Source organism: Pan troglodytes, chromosome 13, assembly GCF_028858775.2.
Source record: "Pan troglodytes isolate AG18354 chromosome 13, NHGRI_mPanTro3-v2.0_pri, whole genome shotgun sequence".
Taxonomy (NCBI): Eukaryota; Metazoa; Chordata; class Mammalia; order Primates; family Hominidae; genus Pan; species Pan troglodytes.
In genome coordinates this window covers 54,661,336-54,678,763 of record NC_072411.2, presented here as the reverse complement: position 1 = coordinate 54,678,763, position 17,428 = coordinate 54,661,336, and the positions used below count along the sequence as shown (strand labels likewise).

At 43.0% G+C, this 17,428-nt stretch overlaps 1 protein-coding gene and 1 long non-coding RNA gene across 13 annotated transcripts in view; one reads left to right on the top strand and one right to left on the bottom strand.

The window, feature by feature from the left end:
• Window positions 1-614: 614 nt before the first annotated feature.
• The window catches only part of FMNL2 (formin like 2), a 474,212-nt gene continuing 457,398 nt past the window's right edge, over window positions 615-17,428 (bottom strand). For 4 of the 12 annotated variants that reach the window (XM_054679872.2, XM_515836.8, XM_009443495.5 and 1 more), the window contains 5 exons: window positions 13,871-14,034; window positions 12,788-12,889; window positions 10,406-10,504; window positions 9,548-9,671; window positions 615-2,646 (listed from right to left, as the gene is read on the bottom strand). In XM_054679872.2, the coding sequence (XP_054535847.1) occupies window positions 2,537-2,646; window positions 9,548-9,671; window positions 10,406-10,504; window positions 12,788-12,889; window positions 13,871-14,034 (599 nt within the window). In that variant the 3' untranslated portion in view covers window positions 615-2,536. Of the gene's footprint in view, window positions 2,647-4,914; window positions 5,009-6,901; window positions 7,028-9,547; window positions 9,672-10,405; window positions 10,505-12,787; window positions 12,890-13,870; window positions 14,035-17,428 lie in introns of all 12 variants that reach the window. The other 8 variants (XR_010150095.1, XR_010150096.1, XM_009443496.5 and 5 more) reach the window with 5 other exon arrangements.
• On the top strand, window positions 2,646-16,016 carry LOC134808044 (uncharacterized). Its single transcript, XR_010150097.1, has 3 exons — window positions 2,646-4,380; window positions 13,473-13,616; window positions 15,048-16,016. It is a non-coding gene; the product is annotated as an uncharacterized LOC134808044 (long non-coding RNA).

The following is a 17,428-nucleotide window of genomic DNA, read 5'->3' as shown; positions in this document are numbered from 1 at the left end:
CAAAGTACACTGTGGTAGTTGTGACAATAATTATATAAATTATAATTCCTTAAATGACTATAATTTATATGCCTCTAAATTTAAGCCACTTGAAAGGTATTCTAAAATTTAAAATTTTTCTTGTTTCCATAAAAAGAACATATGAAATGTTACACATAAACTTTTGATGACTGGGAGTTTTATTACAACTGTTTGTGCAATGGGGGCCAAACTGCTTCTGTACCTTGCCAACTGGTATGGTTATTGGGTGCAGGGTTAACTATGCAGTTAGTTAATATATAGCCTATTATCTTTATTTGTACAACATCCTAATTGTAACATTTGGTGGGGCTGCTGGGGGCGTTGTGGCATTTCACCAAACAAAGGTGCTGTTTACCTAGAAGGTGTATGTTTATAAATGCAATTTTGGAGATGTAGTCTCACTTCCAAGATCCATTGTCTATGTTTTATATAGCAAGCGGTCAAGAGTTCACATAGGGAGGAATCCTTCCTGACGTTTACCAAGTATATTTGGATTCTGAGTTCAAATAGCAAGATATATTTGTTTCTAGAAGGTAAGTCTACATAATATTGCTAAAACCCCCTAAATTGTACCATTGAAAGATTACAACATATTACAGAATAGTAGTGTAAATAGTTTATTATTTGCTCATATGCCATGAAAAGACCAGAAAAGTAACATGAATTGCTTTTATAAAACATTCTAATATTGCTAAGAAGCAGGCCCATTAATAGACAAACAGAAAAGAACATGCCAACGTTGTCTATTTGTAGATTAATAAATAGGCAATTATTTTAATATATATATATGTCAGCATTGAACTTTGGAAAACAGCTGCTTTGTAGTGGAAGTCCAACTTGGTCAAATTGCTATTTTTAATCGAAGTGAATGTTGAGTCCACAGAAAGACAAAATCTTGGCATGTTCTTTTTAAAGTACACATTTATGGGAATGTGCCCGCAGGTGGCAGTTTAATCTTTCTGTAAATAGGTACACTAAAGTGAAATGTGGTAGGTAACTTGTTCCCTAAACTGTCCTTATAGTTAAATATATATATTAAAAAAAACTATAAGTTAAAATAACGTTCAGATTGTATAGCATAGGCTGATGCATTTTAAAACAATATTTACAATATTACCCAGAGGCTTAGGTGGGAATTAAAGAGAAGTGTAAAAACCATAAAAAACTGCACCGATTTTATAGCAAAATATCTGTACATTTAAAAAGATCATATAACTACACATCCAAGGAAAAGGGACCTTCACCAAGGGGTTCACATAAGCACAACATAAAATAGGAACTTCAGCGGTTAAATACTATACAATAAACTTTACAATTAATATATTGATGTACCAAGAAGATAAGCCAGAAGCAGAATGTATATTATGAAAAGTACAAATTTAGCTTCAGTCCAGTTTTTGACTTTGGAATGGATCAAGTGCCCTGCCAGAGAGGAAGGAAAAATAACAGTGGCTTAGTGGGCCATCTAGTCCCATTACGTATTATTTAAGCTTAATACCATGTTAATACTTTTCAGCAACTTAAACTGCAATTCTCCATAAGTAGTCTGGGAAATGCATGAAAAAGTTAGCCTCGATACACGATGCCAAGTGTATCTTCTTGAATTTACAAAAAATAAGAAAAAATTGCGATTGTCAGAGGAGAATAAGGCCAGGTTCCTAACACTACTCTGCTAGCAGATGTAACCTTGAATGCTTGTTGATAGAGCTAGTAAACTTCCTTGCAAGGCACCAATTTCTGTTCTCAGAATTAATAATGGTCCTCAGAAATGCTAATGCTGATTACTGAGATGTTAATTTTAATGCTAATAAATACACTTGCATTATTTTAAAAGCTGCCTCTAGCTGAAGAACACAGTACTGCAAATAAGTCTTATACACTATATCCCCACATTCATACCAGTGAATGCCTCTCACAGAGCATCGTTCTCTAGCACAGAAGTAGTAGAATGTGAAACTGGAAACAAAGGATTGAGTGACCTTTGTGCCACTGCAGTTGCATCCTGTTTGCACTTTGCCAGGGCCTGGTTATAGACAAAAGGAGTTTCATCATGTGACTTTCCTTCTTCCAAATTGCAAGTAAAATACAAAGTTGATGGATATGGCTAAAACAAAATTCCTTCAAAGACATCTCAGCAAAGGACCCACAGCAGATGCATTGATGTTATTTACAACATCAGGAAACCAGGTGGGCCATGATGGGACAATCACAATGGCAGGTAATGAGTTTAATAAGAACTTTACATTTTGGTTAAAAATAACATACTGGTGTAAAAAGATACCTAGTCAAATCAAATCCTATTGCTTTGATTAATCTGAACAGGTACTTCCATTTTTAGGCACTTGTTAAGGGTTGAAAGGAGAGCTCATTTTAAAATTCTTTTGTGTTTGCTAAATCTGAGCCCTTAAGAATATTTTTTTGTGTGTTCAAGGCTGCAGTTAAATGGTAGCACATAAAGTTCATGTGGGCAGTTTCATTCACGCACACCCTGTATTCATGCAGGCCAGTCTCAGGTTCACATTGTTATTTCGGCACCATTAACAGAACGCAAGTTCTGATCATCAAAGCGCCGCCTGACGCTTCTCCTCACCGCATCGGCTCGTCTGTATGGTTGGTTTCTAAGATCTGTAAAGGGGAGAGTGCCAGTGAGAGAATAGCAACCTTTAATAGCATGTGTCTAAGCAAGACAAAGGCCAGCTGGCAGCCAATCAAAGCAGCTTGTGTAGAAAAGTCAGCTAATGGGCCCTTCAAACTCACTGAGCATTGAATCAAAGACATAAAACATTTGCCTTCAATATTTACAGTCAAACAAAACAGGATGTAATACTGGTAGGATTCTAGGACTTGAGAGAAAAATATATAGATTATTTCTGTCACTGGCCAGAGTCTAGCTGAAGTCTTATTTTGAAATGTTTCTTAAATTAGAAGCAGCTGTAGCTTAATTTTTTTGTTTTGTTTTTATTCTGGAAGCCTGAATGAATAAATAGTAACTGCAATAAATTTTAAACTGCAAAATTAATAAAGCAGACTGTCCTGTCCCATCTTTTCCTCGCAGTTTTAACAAGAACCTAAAGACCTTCAGTTTGCAGATAAGGGCTCTATTATTTTCATTCCATTAAGCTAGCTGAGTTTATTATTTTGTAAATTTTAAACAAAATGATGTTCAATTAACCATTAAATCTAAACCAAAATAATAGTCTATTCCCTGGCATCCTTTTCTGCCACCTATTTTTTTTTAAGAAATGGGGTCTTGTTATGTTGTCCAGGCCAGATTTGAACAAGTCTCAAGCAATTCTCCCACCTCAGCCTCCTGAGAAGTGGGGACTACCGAGCTCTACCACCCAATATTTTTTATGTTACGTCAGCAAGAAGTAGTTGTGTGGGCCCTCCTGCATAAGAAAATCCTTGTTAAATGAATGAGTCAATCACTGCGTACCAGTCCAAATAGGCATTGCTCTGTCAGGATGAAGTGGGAGGAGCAGAGGAATTTTATACAAGAACTCAGTATGAAGGCATGCTTTCTTGAGTAAGTCAGGTAGCTAGCCAGCAGGCTAGGCTATGCAGCCTCCCTTTGATGAAGTCAGGGCATAATGAAAAAAGTAAAGCAGGCTTTATACTTTTCCTGTTTAATTAGTATTTACTTCCGTTTCATTAACTTAGTATTGTTGACTTCTGCTAGAATACATGCTATCTTTAGAAAGGGAAATACAAACAAATAACAGAATTAAACCAAATTGAATCTTTTGTATCCCTTTATCTACTCAACAAGTTGAAAATGGAGCTGATGGACCACATTTGACCCACAGAATGTTTGCTCCACTGTGCCCCCCCACCCCCCGCACATGTACAGTTTCCTGATGTTTAAATTGGTAATTAACATAAAGACCAGGGTTTCTGGCTTCTTTTGAAAAACTGGAAGATCTGGCAAAACCGGGCCCCAGTTCCTACACAGCAAAAAGAAGCTGGAGCTAAGATCTGTGCTCTAGGTTCAGCACAGTTCCTACCAGGCCTGTTACCTTCCTGGCTCCTTGACTCATTGGAATTTGTGTGACCCTGCCCTACTCTTTTCTGGGGGGGCGGGGGTTGTGAGGGGAGGACAGTCTCTGTCACTGAGGCTGGAGTGTAGTGGTGGATCTCTGCTCACTGCAGCATCCACCTCCTGGGCTCAAGGGATCCACGCATCTCAGCGTCCCAGGTAGCTGGGCTACAGGAATTTGCCACCATGCCTGGCTAACTTTTGTTTGTTTGTTTGTTTGTTTTTTGTAGAGATGGGGATTTTGCTTCATTGCCCAGGGTGATCTTGAACTCAACAGATTTGCCCACCTCGGCCTCCCAGAGTGCTGGGATTACAGATTATAGGTGTGAGCCACTATGCCCAGCCTCTACTCTTAAATTTAAGGAAAAAATAGTTTTGCATACCCCAATCCTCTCAAGCCTCTGCTTCCTAGCCCACACTGGTAATGAAAGTCCAGAATTACACTTTTGCCTCATATGCAGCTTTGTGGTTCTTCATCCTCTGAGCAATTAGTTCTAAAGATCTTAATCCTTCAAAGGCTGTAATGTTACCTGGCCAGGACCTGCTTTCAGTCGCTTCAGATCAAAATGGGTTTAACTGAGTAACTCAAAGGCCAAGACAGGGGTAAGGGAAGGACAGCCCAACACTCAAAGCAAATACAATCATCAGCAAATACCCTTGCCCAAGCCATCACACTTGAGAACTTTAAAGCAGGCCGAGAAAGAGTCCAACAGAGAGGCTCAATCCCTGCATCATTGGAATGTGAGGTACAAAAACTCCCTGGTCAGATTCTCACCAGTATTACCCTCAGCCATAGATTGAAAACCATTGATCTGCATACAGAGAGAGGAGGAAGCTAAGTAAAAAGTGATGCTTGCCAGCTCTGTGTATCCTCCACCACCGGTGTGCTAGAAGAAATCCTTACCCTCGAGTGAACATTTGGAAATTTAGTGATATTATTCTTCTTTAAGGCTAAACAGAAAAAAACAAAAACACAAAATGATGGTTAAGAAAAAATGGGATGAAAATGGAAAGCAACTCAACTTAGTGCTCAACATTCCCAGGCATGTTAGCCAACAGAGGAAGAGAATGAGAAGCCATTACTACAAGAAATGTTAGATCAAATAAGGGAAGGATGAGTGCATCTTCCCACCCAGCTCTCTGACCACCCAGTTCCAAGCTGCTTTGAAGATTGGCTCCAGAAAGATATAGTCCAACAGCAAAACTGATAGCAAACATCAGCCAAGCAGATGACAGTTTTCTAGCCTGTTAATAAGCACTGGTGGGTAAGTACACTGCAGAGCAGGCAATGACACTCTATGTCCTTTGATATCAGAGATAGAAGAACATACATAAGTGCAATTCATAGAATAGTTATGCCACAAAATAAACACATACCCAATTCCATGTCAATCTCAGCACAGGAGTCAATGGCTACGTCCAATTAGAGTATGTGCTTCCCTTGTCTCTTTTCTAATCAACTAGACACGAGAGAAGTTCGTTTCTTATTAGGCATCAAAAACTGTGCCCAGGAGGTTACTTTGAAAAGTTTGATCCTTTTTTCCCCCCCCAATTTAAAAACAGTGGCATTTTCCAATGATATTTGCTGTTAGTATTTCTGGTGCCATCATCCTGACCAAAGAAGCAGGTCAAGATATGATCTCATCACAGAAGAAATAGCCTGGGTTTGACATGGAACAGAGCTACCGGTGAAGATGCGTGAATGAGATAAGACAGTGGGAGGACCTAAGCCTTTGTATTCATGTCCTGCCTCACAGCTTTGCTCCAACATGGAATTACTGATAGTTGAACATGGGCATGACATTCAGAAGGAATAGAGGTGGCCTACTAAAGTAGGGTGTCATAAAGCTATGGATTGCCTATATCTACATATACAAGCTAGGTTAAAAGGGTTCCCTGTGTTAAGCTCATATTACGAGTTCCATCATGCTATGGACGTATAAGAGAGTTAAGAAAGGCCTGATTTGCAGCTGTGCATAGTTCACAGTTCCTTCTGCAAGTCATTTTGCACTTTAGAGCACTTCGCATTCCTGAGCACTTTCATATGGCAGGTGATTATGCTATCAAAGCATATTAACTGGGTATAGGATAAAAGGGCTAGGTTAATATCTGTAAACCTACTTAGAACAGTATGTTTTGTTTTTTGTTTTTGTTTTTTTGAGACAGGGTCTCACTCTGTTGCCGAGGCTGGAGTGCATTGGTGGGATCTCCACTCACTGCACCCTCCACCTCCTGGGCTCAAGCAATGCTCCCACCTCAGCCTCCCGGGTAGCTGGGACTACAAGTGTGCACCACCATGCCCAGCTGATTTTTGTATTTTTTGTAAAGATGGGGCTTCCCTATGTTACCCAGGCTGGTCTCAAACTCCTGGGCTCAAGTGATCCTTTTGCCTCAGCCTCTCAAAGTACTGGAATTACAGGCATGTGCCACTGCATCCAACCTGAACACAGTAAGTTCTTAATACATGTTAGGTATAGCAGTTATTGTTATTAATGGATATGTTGAAGGACATTAGCTCAAAAATCTTATAAGCAATCTACTTGGTACCAATCCTGATTCTCAAAGAAGTGCTCTTAATATTTTTGCTCTGTTTTTCTGAAAATTTCTGTGAACAATTCTATGAATTCAGCTGTCAAACACACCCAGACTGTTACAGCAATGTGAATACATACATGTATTGAAAGTGGCCAGTGAGTGAGCAATAATAATTGAAATGCAAAACCATGCAGCATGAGAACAACACAAAATATAACATGATGGAGATGGCAATTCCATGCTAGCATGTTGGTGGGCCCTGACAGACACACAGGGGAGGACATAAGACATCAAAAAACCTGTAGCAACCTTTTAAGAGCATCAGGTGAGAAAGAGTAATAGTTTAGTAATGGTATTCCTCAGTGAGAACAGGTTCGCAGAAAAACCGAGAGCCACGCTTGGCGGTGCGAGCAGTAAAGGGCACAGTCTTCAGCACTGCATTGAAAATGACAGCCAAACAACACAAACAGAAGAGAATAAAAAGCCAAGATCTATTGCATTAGTACATGGTTAGTGCATTGTTAATCATACCTGGGGATGGGGGTGGGGGAGATGGGCAGGAAAGGGGGAAGGCAATATATACCCAAGTTAGTTCATAAAGGTACAAAGGAATTTATCTGGGGCTTTGGGGTGGGTCAGAAAATGAAAAATACTCCAAGGAGGATAAAAACTGCCCTATAAACAGATACTCATTCCCCTCTTCTAGTAGATTAATGACTTAGATCAAGCAAATAGAAAATGTACATTCATTTTATAAAGCCAGGTGTAATTGGGATGGAGGACATACTAATGAAAAAGGAACTCCAAGTTCTTTGGTTTTTGTTTGTTTGTTTTGTTTTGTTTTTTTTGAGACAGAGTCCCCCTCTGTTGCCCAGGCCGGAGTGCAGTGGCATGATCTCAGCTCACTGCAACTTCCACCTCCCAGGTTCAAGCAATTCTCCTGTCTTGGCCTCCCAAGTAGCTGGGATTGCAGACACCAGCCACCATGCCTGGCTAAGATTTTTGTATTTTTAGTAGAGATGGTGTTTCACCATGTGGCCAGGCTGGTTTCGAAGTCCTGATCTCAAGTGATCCACCTGCCTCACCCTCCCAAAGTGCTCAGGATTACAGGCATGGGCCACCTCGCCTGGCCAGAACTCCAAGTTCTTAATGAGCAAGGCTGGATGCTTCCCTAACTACAACTTCATTTTATGGCACTGAGACCAAAAAGTGCTTACCTAGGAAGGAGCTCTGCTCCTGGTCTTGCTCAGGGTGGAGTTTCTCCCCCAGCATGGAGGAGGCAAGGAGAGTGCTACAATGAAGGTTTTATCTGGGGGGCATCTATAAGCCACTGCAGTATGTACACTGAGATACCAATAGGCACACCTGTGCAGAGTGTGTGTGCCATGTGTAGAGAATGGCATTTTCATCAGCCACTTACTATCTAAGACCTACACTGCTTTAATCTGGAAGGGAATTCATTATTGACTTCCTTTTTAATCTATCTAATCTACCTAATCACCTAACCTATGTATTTAATTTCCCTGGGTTTGAGCTGTTGAGAAAAAAATTTGTGGTTTTGACCATTTAGGATCCCAATGTACAATGTTCACTAAGCTATAACAAGAAATGAGACAGGCTGGGCATGGTGGCTCACGCCTGTAATCCCAGCACTTTGGGTGGCCGAGGCGGGCAGATCACGAGGTCAGGAGATCGAGCCCATCCTGGCTAACACGGTGAAACCCCATCTCTACTACAAATACAAAAAATCATCCGGGCGTGGTGGCGGGCGCCTGTAGTCCCAGCTACTTGGGAGGCTGAGGCAGAAGAATGGTGTGAACCCAGGAGGCAAAGCTTGCAGTGAGCTGAGATAGCGCCACTGCACTCCAGCCTGGGCAACAGAATGAGACTCCATCAAAAAAAAAAAAAAAAGAAGAAATGAGACATCAAGAGTCTAGCAATTCTATTTTTAAAAATCAGGACAGTTGGGGAAATGTGAACTAATGACTAGATATTTGATATTAAGGGATTCTTAGATGTGATAATGGTGAAAAGTATGTTTTTGTTTTTATTTTTTAAGAGTCCTTATCTTTTGAAGATACATACTGAAATATTTCCAAGTGAAATTCTACGTCTTGGTTGTCAAGGGTTGGATATGGGGGTAGGTAGAGTGTACATGTAACAAGATTGGCCATCAGTTCGTAATTGTTGAAATGGATGAGGGATACATGGGACCTCATCATACTATTTTCAGTACATCTGCATATTATTGGACTGTCCCATTATAAAAAGCTATAAGCATCTGGAAGCTTATAAGCAACATTCATGTGCAACAGACATGAAGGAAAAGTCACTTGCTGCCTCTCCTACTAGTGCCCAAGTTATTACTCTGATCTGTAAAAGGAAGTACAGAAATTTGGGAGAATTGGTTCGAGGAGATAGCATTATGCTAATTTAATCAGACAAGAACCAGGCTGGGTTAACACAATTCTTGGCTGATAAAACCAGTTCCCAACCCTGGGCTGGAAGCCTGTTGGCTCACCCAAATTAAAGTACCTACTGACTTCAGTTACTTTGAATGAGTAAAGAGGCTCTTAAAGAGCATCCATGGACTGTGATTATTAGTACATTGCTGAATGGGTCTTGTCCACGGTGTTTGTTTATTAATCAGGCAGGTGGCTAGGTGTGGCCACGAGGAAAAAAAAAATGGAGCATGATGACATATCAATAACAATGGAAATCCTTTAAATGAAGGAGCTCTGCTGAAACTTACAGGGTTCCAATGCAGAGTATTGGGGCAGTATACATGCTGCTGTAAATAGACTTCAAAGCCTCTCTGCATCACTCTGGGTGTGAATAAAGTCAACTAATGAACTTGACAACCCTGGACAAAAGAAGCTGCAAAATCTGCATGCATCCCAGTCTAGGTGAGGCCAGTGGGATCTCCATGGGCCACAGTGAAGAAATATCTTTTACCTGTGATAATATCTTCAATGGCACCATCTTTTCCCTCATATACATGTCTGTTATCTTTAACTTGTCGTCTTCTTAATTCTGCAATTAACTCTTGCTGCTGCCTCTTTGATTTATGAGAAGGAGACTGAGAAGAAAGAAGAGCAGAGATTAGTGAGGCCAGCACCCATTAGGAGTTTGTGAAAATCCAAAATGTGCCTGAGCATTATGTTACTAATAAGCAGCTTCGGCCAAAAACACACACACATCCCACATTCTGCTCAAATGCAGAAAACTCAAGCTTCTGGGAAGGAAACAAAAACTTTCACTGGCGAACACACAAAACTTCACCTGGCAGCAACAAGAAGGCTGGAGTCTACGGCAACAAGAGACAACTGGTAATGACCATAGATGTCTTAAACTGTGTTGCCAGGGATCACAATGAAGAAAACTTTGGACTGCCAGCCTTTATGCTCTTTACCTACTAACGAGGTTGCCCTCCATGAAATGTTCCCTCCATTCCTGCTAGCAAGTCCCTCCAGCTATCAAGGCCAGCACCAATGGGCATCTGCATAAAGCCTTCTCTGGATGCTAAGCCTTCTGGTCACTGGGTCATCTGGTGTGGCCTCTCTGTACATCCAACTAAGTTCCAGATGTCTATACGCTTGGATATGCTACACAAACATGCTCTTAGCCTCATTCCAGTGGTTGCAGAACAAAGTAATCAATGAGCATATTTTCATTTGCCAAGTGTCCAGGCACCAGAAGGAAGTGGTCAGGATCCTGGGCACACCAGGCTTGCTGGTCCTTCGTATGGCTTGCTCTGAAGAGCCCTCTCAGCCTCTCCTCACGGACCTGTCTCATGAGTGCAGCACTTCTTACCTTTGGATCCTGCTGCTCCATCAGAGCTTCTTGCTCTAGGAGTTTTTCCATGAGAGCTTGTTCCTGCTTTTTCCTCAGCTCATTTTCCTCTTCTGCTTGCTGGGTAAATCAAAAGAACCAGAAAGATCATGTTAATGGAAATGAGAGCAGCCAAGATTTTTTAAAGTCATTCTTCAAGCATCCTTAGTGAGTTGAGAATTACAATAAATGGAAGGTTGAGAAGATCTACACTTTATGCCTGTATTTAGCTCTGCTTCTGGGCTTCGCTATCTGTCACATCTCTTTAAAAGCTGGGAGCTGAGATTCAACTCATCCAGAAGTCCTTTCCTCATGATCGCTCCCTGTTTGAACTTTCTCTTAGTCTCTGTCCCACACACTGGTGGGCACCTACCATCCTGGCAGCTGTGCTCAGTGATTTTGTTTTCCTTTCAGAGACAGTCTGCCTACCTAGAGCTCCTCTGATAGCAGGATCTAAGATTCTTCTGCCTTCTGCCTATTGTTAGGGGAAAACCCTCATTTCTTTTCAGGGCCTCACCAGAATGACACTCTTGGACTCTCCCATGCCTCACTCCTTCCCAAGGAAGGCAGTGTGACTAGTCTGATGAATCTAGAAGAAAGTGAATAGGCTCACCTCAGCTCAGCCCTCTTGGGCACTCTTTCTTTTGAAGCCGGCCTCCCCGAAGAGACCTCTAGTTGTCAAGCTGTGAACTGATGGATAGGTCATCTACCTAATTTGCAGCTGAAGCAGAAGGTCACAGACACCACATCCTCCAGCCCAGCTGTTATCAGTAATAAAGTTTACATTTGGGTCTCCATTGCTTTTGTTTTCATTTTGGTCTATATGAGAGGAATGATGTCCTAAATCCCCAACCTCTGCCTACAAAGTCCCTAGGTGAGTGCCAGGCTAGGAGGCTATTCATCACGTATAGGGCAAGAAAAACATCCTGGCAGTCACATCACTGCCTGGCACATGCTTCACTGAATCAGCTGTGAAAATCACAGGGAGGAACAGTGAGGTGGAAGGAGCACGCTGATGGACAGGCTGGGACCTCCAACACAGCCCAGACCACCAAGGGCAGCTTCTTTTTCCTCTGCTCCACGCATATCCCTGCTGATGCCTCAGGCTTTGAGACAAACCCCAGCCACTTCCCAACCTGTCTTAGCCGATTTTAAAATATATTTTCTCTTTTGACCTTAGACTTACGTGTTTTTATGTGAAAAAAATGGCACAGCACATGACAAGGGCCATCGCAGACTATCTCTACAGCACATAAACACAGCCAGCCAGTGGGCTTGGGCTACCAAGCACTGCAGACGGCAGCAGTTGGTGGCCCGCAGCCTTCTCATCACGAGCAAATCCTCAGAGTCTGGCACACGGAGTTTGTGCTGTGTTTCTGTTCACCCTGACTGCCACAGACGTTCCTTCTACCAGCAGCTTATAGCTCTACTGCTACATTAAGCCATGCTGAGGGAAGATGGGCTAAGAATATTTTGACTTTTTGAGTTTTAGTAAAAGGCCCAATAATGATTTTCCAGAGCCTTCAGCCCCTAGTGGTGTTAGGGAAGTGTCCCCCTATTTCCAACAGGACTTCTCAAAAGTGTGGAGAACCCTGCCACATCCCTCCTCCCCTCTGCAATAAACATTCCTCCTACCTCCACCAATGTTATCAGTGCTACATGCAGATACGCCTGGAGGATATAGATTGAGGTGTTTCCAAGGTCAGCTAAAATCTTCTAACAGCCTTCTTGTAATTTCTCAAATGGACAAATTCTTCTGATACATGTCTCTTTGCGTCATAGGCTTTTTCAAGACCACAGCCCTGGATTATGTCCAAGAGGGCCTCCCATTTAAAGGAAGGGCCACTTACTGATCCACACAAAGAAACAGAGAGTGCCCATCCTTAAAAGCACCATCCTTCAGTCCATACTAGAGAAATGCTGGTCTAAGAGGTCCTAAGCCCTGTGCTATGACTTACACAAGCAGGCTCTCCTTAACTTCAGCTATATCATGCACCTTCACCACAGCCCACAGCTCACTTCTACCCATTAAAGAATTCCACAAGAAGCCTGGATTTTCAAGTCCTTCACCTTCCCTGCCTAGGTGAACAGTCAATGGGGCAGCAATGTCTTTGAGCATCTCCCTTGCCCCAAGCGGGCTGCCAAGAGCTTTGTTTTCTGGCTGAGGCAGAGGACTGGCTAGGTGGAGAAAGGGACCATAATGTCCCTCAGCCTCCACAGAGCTAGGGACTGCTATCTCGTGAATGCCACCCAGATCTGCTGTCCACAGGAACTGGGAGGCCTCTGCAGAGAGCTGGGACTCAGACACATCTCAAGGAGGGCAATTGCTTGAGAAATAAGGGCAAGGAGGGCCTTAACATATACCTTATATGCTTTCACAAACCGGACAAAGACAGGAAAGAAGACAGAGGGTGGTGTTGTCTTGGGGTTTTCTCCAAAATACTTCACAACATCATCAAAGGCATCCTGTGAAGAAGCAGATTTTTCTTGAGTTTCATTAGTTAGGCATTTGAACTGGATGCTCTGGGGGGAACGCTGACGCAAAGCAGCAGCCACGAGACAGAGGCTCCCATGGCCTTGCGTTGCTGCACCTCCCTTACCTCCCAAGATTGCCTAACGCCTCCGTGTTTCCTCCAAACGCCTCAGCAGAGGCAATCCGAGGAATGCAATAGTGGGGCACAGGAATTCATCTGCAGGACCTCCTGCCACTTCTACACACAGGCATACATGCATGCATGCACACGCACACACCCCACATACAAAACAAGGAAACCTTTCTTACAAGAGTTTCCAAAGGCCGTGGCAGAACCCCTTAAAACCAACAAGGTCAAAAGGGATCTTAGTCACTCTGACCCTAAATTCCACTTCCTTGCTTCAACACTCCCTATGACAGCCTCACACAGGGGACACTCAGTCTCTGCCTGAACTCTTCCATGATACAAGATTGCCCCAAACCAGAGGCCCTTCCACTGAATCTGCTTTCTGAGTCCCCATCCCCCAACTTTGCCTCTGCCTCTTCTGATAGCGTACTGTTCATTCTGTTTTGCAGGCCTGCCTATCTATCAGCAACCCCCAGTATAGTGTAAGATTTTCAAGGACAAGATCTACAGAAACCCAATACACAGGAAACACTGCTTTGCCGAGCACAGGCCTGACGCATGTGGGCTGAACTGAATACAGCACCCACACTGGAGTGAGTATTGAAGTGAAAGGGGAGGGGGAGGGGACAGGGTAAAGAGCCCCAGATTAGAAAAGGACAATGAGGACGGGGCCCTTCCAAGAATAACCCTGGGAATGGTCCCCCCGTAATAAATAATAGTTACACAAGAAAGCTACCCTCCACAAACAGAGGGAAATGGAACATTTCTCCCCAAATACAGGGCCTGCACCACAGGCAGCTTTAATGGATGCAGCCTCTTCACAGGTTTCAGGGGCACCGATACTTGCCTGTGCGATCTTGGCATCATCCTGCAGCTTCTTCAGCTTCCCCTCATTGTTGAGGATGAACTCCTTCAGCAGCGTGTTATGGTCATGCATGGTGTACTCTCTCTTGGTCAAGTCCATTCCCCTCTGGAGCTCCTTGACATCCAGCAAAACATTCTCAAGGGAGACTAAAGCAGAGAAAGAACATCCCAGTGAAACTCAACGGGGAAGTCACAACCACAGCGAATCTGGCTGCTGGTCCAAGTTCTCAGGAGATTCTTAGGCTTACTGAAGGGCCCTAAACCTAGCTTCCAGCTTTTGGCACAGAGATCTTTTAATGCAAAGAAGCATTATAAGCACTACATTACATTCTTTGCATGCACTAGTTCATTTGCATCATTAGCTCATTTTGTCAATGAGCAAAAGCAGCATAAAGAGGTTCTGTGGCCTGCCCTTGGTCACACTGCTAGTAAGTGGCAGAGGAGTTCAGGTAACAAATGTGGACTCTAAATCCCACACTTGCACAAAACTATTCCATTTCTCTTACAAGAATAGCCTATGGGTGGGCCCGTAGGCTCAGAGGTCCTTATCTGCAGCAAGCCTAAGGTTTTGTGTGTTTTAGAGACAAGGTTTCACAATGTCATCCAGGCTGGAGTGCAGTGGTTCCATCATAGCTCACTGCACCTTCAAACTCCTGCCCTGACTTTCCAAAGTGTTGGGATTACGGACATGAGCCACTGTCTAGCCTATTATCTTTTAGCCTCTGCCTAACATTTTCAACTCTTTTTGCATTTCTCTGACTCTCCAGCAGGGGGCAGCCTTTTGTCTGTTGACCATAGGTTGTATTGATTACTAGGACCCAAAGCAGCCTTGCACAGCTAACAACCCCTCCCTATTCAGCAAGGTTTAGTGTGAACCTTTCTGTCTGCAGTGTGGCCCCTCCCGGGGCAGGCACTCCCCCACAGCCTCCTGAGCAGCTTCTTTAGGACGTCGGGTACCAGCTCTGGGCCCCCTTGCCTGACTCAACTCTGCACGTGGACAAATTATTGGTGCAAAAGTAACTGCAGTATTTGCTGAAATCTGCTGTTTGATATTGGAATACATTCTTAAATCAATGTGGTTATGTTATACATCATTTTAATGCACACTTCTCACTTTTTTTGCTAATGACGTATTAACTTGCTGTTTGTATTTATTTTAGACTACGGAAATGACGTTAGACAAAAAGCAAATTCAAGCAATTTTCTTATTTGAGTTCAAAACGGGTTGTAAAGCAGTGAAGACAACTCGCAACATCAACAATGCATTTGGCAATGCATTTGGTGGTTCAAGAAGTTTTGCAAAGGACACGAGAGCCTTGAAGATGAAGAGCTTAGTGGCTGGCCATCAGAAGTTGACAATGGCCAACTGACAGCAATCATCGAAGTTGATCCTCTTGGAACCACACAAGAAGCTGCTGAAGAACTCAACATCAACCATTCTACAGTCTTTTAAAGCAAATTTGAAAGGTGAAAAAGCTTGGTAAGTGGGTGCCTTATAAGCTGAGAGAAAACGTTTTAAAAAATCGTTGCTTTCAAGTGTCATCTTCTCCTCTTCTACACAACAACGAACCATTTCTCAATCAGATTATGACATGCAACAAAAAATGGATTTTATATGAGAATCAGCAATGACCAGCTCAGTGGTTGGACCAAGAAGAAGCTCCAAAGCACTTCCCAAAGCCAAACTTGCACCAAAAAAAAAAAGGTCATGGTCACCATTTGGTGGTCTGCTGCTGGTCTGATCCACTACAGCTTTCTGAATCCCAGCGAAACCATGACATCTGAGAAGTATGCTCAGCAAATCAATGAGATGCACCCCAAACAGCAACGCCTGTAGCTAGCATTGGTCAAGAGAAAGGGTCCAGTTCTCCACGACAACACCCAACTGCACATTGCACAACCAACGCTTGAAAAGTTGAACAAATTGGGCTACGAAGCTTTGCCTCATCCGCCATATTCACCTGACCTCTTGCCAACCGACTACCACTTTTTCAAGCATCTCGACAACTTTTTGCAGGGAAAATGCTTCCACAACCAGCAGGATGCGGAAAATGCTTTCCAAGAGTTGTTGAATGTAGAAGCACAGATTTTTTTCACTACAGGAATAAACAAACTTATTTCTCATTGGCAAAAATGTGTTGATCTTAATGGTTCCTATTTTGATTACTAAAGATGTATTTTATTTGTTTGTTTTTGAGACGGAGTCTCGCTCTTTTCACCCAGGCTGGAGTGAAGTGGTACAGTCTCAGCTCACTACAACCTCTGCCTCCCGGGTTCAAGCAATTCTCCTGCCTCAGCCTCCCAAGTAGCTGGGAGTACAGGCATGTGCCACCATGCCCAGCTAATTTTTGTATTTTTAGTAGAGACAGGGTTTCGCTATGTTGGCCACGCTGGTCTCAAACTCCTGACCTCAAGTGATCCGCCCGCCTCAGCCTCCCAAAGTGCTAGGATTACATGAGCTACCACAACCGGCCATAATAAAGATATGTTTGAGCCTAGTTATAATGATTGATAATTCACGGTCCAAAATCACAATTGCTTTTGCACCAACCTACTAAAACAGTGCAGTAGGTTTTTCCCTCAGTAGACTCACACTGTCTTATCATCCTTGATTCTCTAATACTTATGATAGTGCCAAGTACATGGAGGGCACTCAAAGGTGTTCACTGGATAAATGAAGGAGTGAGTGAACACATGAGTGAAGGCATACAGAATCTGTGTCGGGCAACCTGGGCACCAGAGAGCAAACAGAAAGAACAGCTCTGCCAGGGAGCAACCCAGTCTCCCATTTTCCCCACCGATGTTTTTCAAATGACACCATTTGCACCAAACAAAATGAATTAGTACCCATTGGTCAGGTAGAAATTATAATAGCTTTTTAACATTTTTCTTAATTAGAATTGTGAGGTGTAATAACTAATTTAGGCAAAGGGAAACTTAAAAGGAGGAAAATCATTTGGTCAGAACAGAAATTCTGCCTACTGTCTAAGTGAGCCCCGAACTCGCTCTAGGTACCCAGCCTGCGTCATATAGTTCTTCATAGTCAGAGAGTCATCTCCATCTGCCTCTCAGTCTCCACCACAGCTTCTGCAGCATTTATCCCCGTAACAGTGCATCACCTCATTCATTCATTTGTTCACTTGTTCATTCATTTATTTCCAACATCCAATTTTCAGGGGCTGAGAGAAATAGAAAGATAAATAAAACCTGATATACCCTTAAGAAGTGCACAGATTGGCCAGGCATGGTAACTCACACCTGTACTCCCGGCACTTTAGGAGGCTGAGGCGAGAGGATCACTTGAGCCCAGGAATTCAAGACCAGCCTAGGCAACACGGAGACCCCATCTCTACAAAAATTTTAAAAATTAGCTGGGCATAGTGGTGTGTGCCTGTGGTCCCAGCTCCTCAGGAGGCTGAGGTGGGAGGATCGTTTCAGCCTGGGAGGTCAGGACTGCAGTGAGCTGTGATCATGTCACTGCACTGTAGCATGGGCCACAGAGCAAGACCCTGTCTAAAAAAAAAAAAAAAAGAAGCGCACA